Source organism: Neodiprion virginianus, chromosome 1, assembly GCF_021901495.1.
Source record: "Neodiprion virginianus isolate iyNeoVirg1 chromosome 1, iyNeoVirg1.1, whole genome shotgun sequence".
In the NCBI taxonomy this organism is placed as follows: domain Eukaryota; kingdom Metazoa; phylum Arthropoda; class Insecta; order Hymenoptera; family Diprionidae; genus Neodiprion; species Neodiprion virginianus.
In genome coordinates, this window is record NC_060877.1 from 37,904,125 (window position 1) to 37,912,229 (window position 8,105).

Genomic DNA, 8,105 nt, shown 5'->3' on the forward strand with positions numbered 1-8,105 from the left:
AAAAATTTTTTTTGTTATACAGATATTCATACGTGAACGTGTATTTTTTCAACGAATCTCAGTGTGAAGTAATTATTTGGAATATTTATGAACAACTCGTATTATACTCAAGTCGCTGTATGTAACATGAATTTTAGTGAATGTTACTTTCGAATTAAATTATTTAATTACCTTTCCCTGGTTCGATTCGGAGTCTTTGAAAAATCGAATTGACCAACTAGCCTGATAATTCCCTGATTTTGCATTTATATTCATAATAATTTTCCATGTCTCTATACAAGTGCATTTGTTATGATGATTCAGAACTACGATGTTAGTCATAAATTATTGGTTTATTTTCTTTAGTCCGTATATGATATTGTGATATTGGAACTACAAAGGAATACGAGTTTAAGTGTTAATATCGAGCCAATACAACTTACTGATTTTACACGTTGGAGCAAACTAATTGAAAATATATTTTCCATCGTCGATGAATACAAACTCCATTTCAATTCATCATATTGAATCAACCATCTTCATTTTGCTCCTATATTTGAAAAGGCTTACTTTAATTTTGGAATCAATGGTCCGAAAAATCTTGAACCACTGTTCAAGACAATTACGTGAACAGAGAAATGTATGTTTTGTAAGAATAGCCGAATGAACAGTTTTATCGGAATCTACTAAATATTCGATTTAGCCGATAGATGAAAACAAGAGGTTAACAAAGCTTCGAAAGTTTTTTCAAGTACTCATTTCTGGTTTATCTTTGAATCGAGCTGTTGGTGGAGCTAAAAAATTGTTTCAGATGGAAGTAACAAATTTTTTAAGTAATTACATTTAAAAATTTTAAGTGTAATTTTGTGTTGCGCCTGCATATAGGCAACTGCAAGTATAAATCTCTGAAATGAAGGGCGGGTAACTGATTCGCGTGAAGCTAGGCGAAAGTATCCTATCTCAACTTGGCGTATTCTATCACGATCCTAACCTCAACCTTAACCTAAGTTTTCCTCATTCGAAATCATAACCTGTAATCTTAAAACTAGTTTTCCGTTGGAATAGGAGTAGAGTCGCAAGTACGCCAGAGGCGGAAAAAACAGCGGCGTGGTTTGTTAACAATAAATACAAGTGATTGTTGATGATAGAGTAGAAGATGTTTGAAGCCCATAGTATAAATGCCGAACACAAGGACCTGATACATGACATAGCTTACGATTTTTATGGCCAACGCATGGCAACATGTTCCAGCGACCAGTTTGTCAAAGTGAGTAGAGCTTCCAACCGAATTTCGAATTTCTCGCTCATTTCACGCATATTCTCAACTTCATTCGGATAATCACATATTTTCTTCTCTACTCCTTCACTTTGCCAAAATTGATATTACAGCAGTATTTCCGTTCACGCTTTCATTTTGTTATGATTTTTTCTTAGGTTTGGGACGAGGACGAACACGATAACTGGCACTTGACAGCATCATGGAAAGCACACAGCGGATCTGTGTGGAAAGTAACCTGGGCGCATCCCGAGTTTGGTCAGGTTTTGGCAACGTGTTCATTTGATAGAACTGCAGCGGTCTGGGAAGAAATTGGTATAAATTTCTGATCTTGAATTGGAAAACGATAAGCAGCAGAGCATTTATATTGATTGTACGAATCAAATTTCAGTTGGCGAAGGTTCAGGCTCCGGTGAACGAGGGATGCGACATTGGGTGCGCCGGACCAACTTGGTCGACTCTCGGACGTCAGTAACAGATGTTAAGTTTGCGCCAAAGACTCTCGGTCTTCTCCTTGCGACCTGTAGCGCGGATGGAGTAATCAGAATTTACGAAGCACCAGATGTGATGAACCTGAGCCAGTGGACTCTGCAGCATGAAATTAGCTGTAAACTTCCATGCAGTTGTTTAACATGGAATCCTTCATTATCGCGGTATATATAGTCAAAATTTTCTTCAATATTGCTGGAACTCAACACCTAAAAAATAAGGGGAAGTTCAGTGTTTTTCCTTTTTTTTCAGGCTCCATCCACCTATGCTCGCAGTTGGCAGCGACGACTCGAATGCATCAAGTGGCGGCAAGGTCTTCATATACGAATACTCGGAAAACAATAGACGGTGGACAAAAACAGAGACATTATCCAACGTTGTTGACCCCGTGCACGATATTGCATTTGCACCCAACTTGGGACGTAGTTTTCACACTTTAGCGATAGCCACCAAAGATGTACGGATTGTAACGCTCAAACCAATGCAGTAAGTTTCGCTAAAAGTGGGAAGAAATCGTTTTTAAGAAAAACGCATGATGATTGGCATTGAAAAATTCAAAAAAATTGCTCCTCAAGTGTTCTTTTTTCTCCTCAGAGATGCGGCTCAAAGCGGTTTGTCTCGGTTTGAAATTACGACTGCTGCCCAATTTGATGATCACTATTGTACGGTGTGGCGAGTGTGCTGGAACATAATGGGGACCATATTAGCGAGTTCAGGAGATGACGGCTGCGTTCGTTTATGGAAAGATAATTACGTGAATAATTGGAAATGTGTAGCAGTTTTGAAGGGAGATGGAACCTCGGCTCACAGTGCCGAAATTCCACAGATAGCAACACCTCCGAGTCACTCGATCTCAGGAACTCAGGCGCCGCTATCCACCACAAGGTACTACAAGCTGGGTTCCATCAGTCATCCTAATCAAGTACCATGGCACTAATTGAGAACGATTAATAATTCCGTTTTGAATTATGTAATATAATTTATACATCATTACTTTTCTCTCACATTTGATCGATTGAGAACAGATTGGCGAGTAACGATTTGTGATCTTAAAATTTTCACCGCTTTACGTAATCATCCTTTCTTTTTCTCGTATCTCCTCATCAATTTTTTAGCAACAGATTTGATCATAAAGAATTGAAGAAATAAATCAATAGTCAATACGTCGTAAAAACTATCTGTTTGGATTAAATCACTTCTGTATTAAAATGAAGAAGTCTCTTTTCTCTTCCCCTTGTTTACGCACAGTTTTACACCAAAGTATCTAATTTATTTGAGATATATAAAAATATCATTTTACACTTTACGTCAATAAGTTCCTTTACATCAGATCATAATGTCCGTTCTCAGTTTTAGAGCCATGTAAGTTTATCACAATTATTTAGCATTTAATGCATTCGATATTTGTATTGTAATGTGAGCCCAGTTTTTAATAAATATTATTCCTATAGACCCGAGCACCTTTTTATTTTCTCCTGTAACCCATCTTGCAATTTCTTTATTTTTCCTAAAACAGACGGCCAAATTTACTTACATCGAAATTTAGGAACGGGTGAGAGGGATAACATTTATTATAACCGTTGAATGTAAATTAAATCCATGAATTCTACATATCTGCGAATTTAAGATAAGTTACCAAACACTTAAAATCTGGACGAAGTAGGTAACTTACACATTTGAAGTTTAAATTTCAGAAGAAGAATTCAAAGTTTCGTCATTTATGATTCGTTTCATAATTCGATGTATCTTTTTGTCGTTTCAGGAATATATCTATAGCCACGGTTACGGCGGAGAGACCAACGACGACAATATTATCGACTAGTAAGTGGCAAGCCCCTGTAATAAAAGGCCGTTTCAGCAAGTCTGTATGGCTTGGAAATCCAAGCGAACCGTCACTCCCCCCTCCTCCGATCATAGAACGCCCAAAATCGAAGAAGTAAATTTTTAAATGTGTCTTACGTGCGAGTCATTGATAACTTACTACGTTTGCTAATTAATTGGTCGATTTGACAACGGAGCAGATTAATTATACTTTAGTAAAATTTTACTAATTTATCGACTGATTTATACACGCAGACTGGATTTCTGTCGCCTTAAGAGCTTCGGATAAATGTGATATTTAAAATGATATTATATCATACTTGGTTACGACGATATGAGACAATCGTTATACTTGAAATATTTTTATTGAAACAAATAATACTAACGATAATCTTTTGATTAACTCACCGTACTCGTACGTTAATATTTGACATTTTGAAACAGTATTAGACACGACTGTGTATTTATACTTATTGGAATTTTATACTTTTGTTGCTTAGAAAAAGAAAAAAGAAACAGAACAATTCTTATTCGCTGGCAATACAAAATAACAGGATTACAATCGAATAACTCACATGTATATGATAGACAATGATCGCTGCAGGATATATTTGTTAAGTATTTGTTCAAAGTATAATATTGCAGTATTAATAAGGAAAGCAAAATATTTTCAATGGCTTTTAGCAGCTGTATAAATATCGTATAAGCATTAGGGTATACCGCATACGGTATTAACTTTTAGTTCCTTTGGGTGATACTTTTTTACCTAATACGTATAATTAAACCCATTTTTTATTCATTTAGCTCCAGCGATATTATATTATACTCAGTCGGTTACTTATTTTTTCCATTCAAAAACAACTAAATTCATATCTTTTCTTGTATAGAAATGCTTATGTATATGTATAGGTATGTTGTTCAAAAACTCGCGTTGTACTTATAATATGAAAATAAATTTTCTTTGGTATACTCGGTTAGGAAAATATTTGTCATTGTCTCTCGTTCCTTCCGATTCTGTTTTTATTTCAATTTCTTTTTAATGGATTGCCGAAGAACATGACGCAGTTATTCAAACGCTATCAATTTATTTATTTTCTATACCTATGTACACGTGTTCTGCGTCGTTAAATTTTCCATCCTTCCAGAAACTTGAGTTTCTTCGAGATGAGAAGTGCATACACAATTAATATAGACCTATGTATAATAAATACCGTATAAACAACGTTGGTGAATGTCCAAATAAAATAATATGTAAATTGAGTCCATTTTAGTATTTTTTTTTTTTTTCTCTTGTCAATTTCATAAATCTTTACAGAATTCAAGCAATAATCTCTATGTACAATTATCAGTTCACGAGCTCGGAAGCAAATTGAAAACACTTGGCATTTCGAATTCAACATTTTTAAATTCTCGTAACTTCGACTCAGATGTTGCCCATCAAAAATTGAATCGCAACTCATGATTTCTATTACCAATATAACAAAGAGAAATAAAAAAAAAATGTAGAAAAAAATAAAGTTTTTTCCTTAACCATACTATTGCTCAGACAATTCAATTCGAATTTTCGATGTCTAATTTACTTCCAATATTCTGTATTTTTTCTATTCTAGCTTGAGTTTCATCACATTATTGCGATGAATCAAAAAAAAAAACATCATTACGTCCTGTTTATCCAAACAGGAAGTCACGCTAGACCTACAACAATAGATCTAAGAAAACATCTGTGGTATGCGCTACGGATCTGCGAACGAACCACGTGATCGCATAAAGAGCGGAGTAAATTATTATGTCAGTTTCCCTCGAATACGTTTAATTTTCTTTAAAATGACAGTGAAAAGCCGGCGCTTCTCGCTGCGCGGCCTCGCTTCGTCGGATTTCGGCTCGCACGTTTTGCAGACGCTCCCGTAGTTGGTCGGACATTGGAGTCCCGGAACTTGCGACGGCGAGGCTTCGTCGAGAGAGCGAAGCTCCTTTGCAGGGCGACGACACTTTTGCCGATCGTCTTTCATGGGCGCTGATCGCTGACCGAATCGCCGCTCCGATCTGCTCAATGCTGCTTGCTTCTTCGCGCTAATCGCAAGAATTCCATCCATTTTATAGCATACGATGTCGTTTCGACCTCGTTTCAACGTAACATAGTAAGAATGACAAAAAATAATTGATTTTCGATTAAATCGATTAGTTTTTACCGATTAATCGACTTTAATCGATTATTTTTCAAACTCGATTAATCGACTAATTCGATTCATTTTTCCCGATTCAATCCAGTCGTGTTCGATTATTTTTTTGGACTCGATTAATCGATGCATCGATTATTTTTAGCCTTAGGTTTACTGATAGCGGTAAAGACAGCTAGTCTTTATGGATTTTGGCGTAATAGGTCAGACAAGTGGTGGGTCCGGGAGAAATTTTATAGTATTCTACTATATGCGGAATCGATTTTACGTTGGGATCCCATACGACAGATCGGTAAGTGTAGGGTTCTAGAATTACCCTCGTAACCGCTCGCAACCGGCAAACTATTGCGAAAAGATAACCAGGGCTGGCAGTTTTTATATATCTTCAGTCAACGATTCATCGAAAACTGCAATGATTGCTCCGAGAAACCGCAGCCGCAATGTAAACTACTATATTGCAAATTTCCGAAGATATCTGAGGTAAATTGGTGCAGCAGTTGAAATATGGCGTCCCACTGGACTAACAGCTGATCGGATCAGGTTAAATCACACGATTATGAAAGCGCAGAAAACTTTAGGTAAACTAGAGGATTTCTATTTCGTTGTGTTGAGTTAAAAAAGTGTTAAATTTACGATGAGAAATCAGTTTTATAATTAAATACGATTTTGCAACCGCGTAATTGTTTTTTCAATGCCAAGATGGCGTCTTCCACTATTTATTGGACCCAGATGAATCTTTTGGAAAATTATTTCAACGAAAATCTCTCGATGTTCCTGCATATTTTTTATCCCAAGTTTACTCGGTATGTTTCCTTGACGATTATACTATATGAAAATATTGAACTGAAAGAAATTTACAATAGAAAGTTTCACCAAGGTCTATGTCCAAGAAGGACAATACAACACGTTTTTCACCCTCTGCACAAGTCCTAGAGATCGGAGGCTACCTTACTTTGTTAGAAGTTTTGGTCGCCCCGTGTTTAGGTTCAGCCTTTGTCAGCGAGGGGTTGTGGCTTTCGGTGCAGGCAGTCAGGGGTCTTGAACGTCGGATGTTTCTTTCTGACGTCCGGGTTCCGGTTGACAGGGCGACCCTCGTCGTTCGAACATCCGTTTTCGCCGCTGGAGACCTGCAGTTTAAGCTCGATATACTTTGCTTAATGTAGATTTTTTTTTCAAAAACATTATGCAGTAAGGTATGAAGATAAAAATAAAACTGAGTTTATAACGTTCTAATACGTTTTTCCGGTTCGTTTTGTACAGGGTTGCGTGGTCGTCTTTTTTGAAAATGGTTCGACCGCAACTATTCGAGCTTGCAGCTTTCAGGGTTTACCTGTAGAAACATCGCTCGGTAACTCGATCTCCTTGACCCATTGCACCCGACTGGTTCGAGCGGATGTCTTTGCAGAGTGTTTGAATCGTAGGTGGCGAGGGTCGATCGTTTCGCGCGTCATATTCGGCCTCGACTGCTACAGGCTGGAACTGTTCACTCTGCGCATTGCAGTTCTTAACCATTATTAATACGGATTACAGTAAGATAAAATAAGCATGTTGAGATAAAAAGTTACAACCTAGCTATTATATACGAGTATTGTAAGTGAAAAGCGCATGGATCGATAATCGAAAAATGAACGGGAAAATTTTTGAGAAAGAAGTTGGTACGAGGAATGAAAAATAAAAATTTTCGGAAGAATGCGATATCTCTTGCCGATTCGCATCATGTGCGAAATCAATCAAAATCGAATCTCACGTTCTGAGAAGAGGCATGATGGGTCTGTTCCCGGAGGCAACTTCGATCACGCTTCTCCAGGTTCTTTAACTTTTGGTTTATCCAATGTTCGACTGGATCGTGATGCAGGGATATCTCGGGACGCAGATAAGCCGGATGAACATTTGGGATTGTCCGGACTTCACGGGGTGGAACAATTCGCGACATTGGCTGACTTGGCTGCCGGGTTACTGGCCTTTCTGCGAACCCAGCGACGCTGTGCAGAAGAAACTAATTTTCAGAAGAACCGACTTTGTAGTTTATTTATCTGGTGGAATATTGTTTCCGTAGAGCGAAATATCTCTTTATCACAAGGAACCCAAACTTATAGTCACAACTATTGTAGTTTTGAGTGAACGACGATGAGTTCATTAGGAAAAAATTTTGGTTTTATCCAAGTAAATTCTTTCCTTACTACATGCTGAACCAAATAGAATTTTAAATTTATTGCAAGAGAACCGTTTGGTCACAGATACATTATATTTTCAAAAGTCATTTGGTTGATTGAATATACAATGATTTGATAGAGAACATTTCAAATATGATTTTACGAAATTCAATGTCCTACGAAACAATTTAGTTGAGTCAATCACTCGTT

General features: G+C 37.1%; 2 protein-coding genes across 3 annotated transcripts; one reads left to right on the plus strand and one right to left on the minus strand.

Annotated features, from left to right (window-relative positions):
- Positions 1-960: 960 nt before the first annotated feature.
- On the plus strand, positions 961-4,779 carry LOC124298799 (nucleoporin SEH1-A). Of its 2 annotated transcripts, XM_046751306.1 has the most exons (6): positions 961-1,246; positions 1,414-1,570; positions 1,647-1,908; positions 1,997-2,230; positions 2,339-2,629; positions 3,507-4,779. In XM_046751306.1, exons 1-6 carry the CDS (start codon positions 1,136-1,138, stop codon positions 3,682-3,684), a joined length of 1,233 nt encoding a protein of 410 aa, XP_046607262.1. In that variant the 5' UTR covers positions 961-1,135; the 3' UTR covers positions 3,685-4,779. The 2 variants fall into 2 exon arrangements, with proteins under 2 accessions (XP_046607262.1, XP_046607272.1); XM_046751316.1 differs by lacking the exon at positions 3,507-4,779 and having other exon boundaries at positions 2,339-3,196.
- A 374-nt stretch (positions 4,780-5,153) lies between these two features.
- On the minus strand, positions 5,154-7,689 carry LOC124298809 (uncharacterized). Its single transcript, XM_046751329.1, has 4 exons — positions 7,490-7,689; positions 7,073-7,230; positions 6,695-6,869; positions 5,154-5,635 (listed from the first exon to the last, which is right to left on the minus strand). Exons 1-4 carry the CDS (start codon positions 7,673-7,675, stop codon positions 5,375-5,377), a joined length of 780 nt encoding a protein of 259 aa, XP_046607285.1. The 5' UTR covers positions 7,676-7,689; the 3' UTR covers positions 5,154-5,374.
- Between the last annotated feature and the right edge of the window lie 416 nt (positions 7,690-8,105).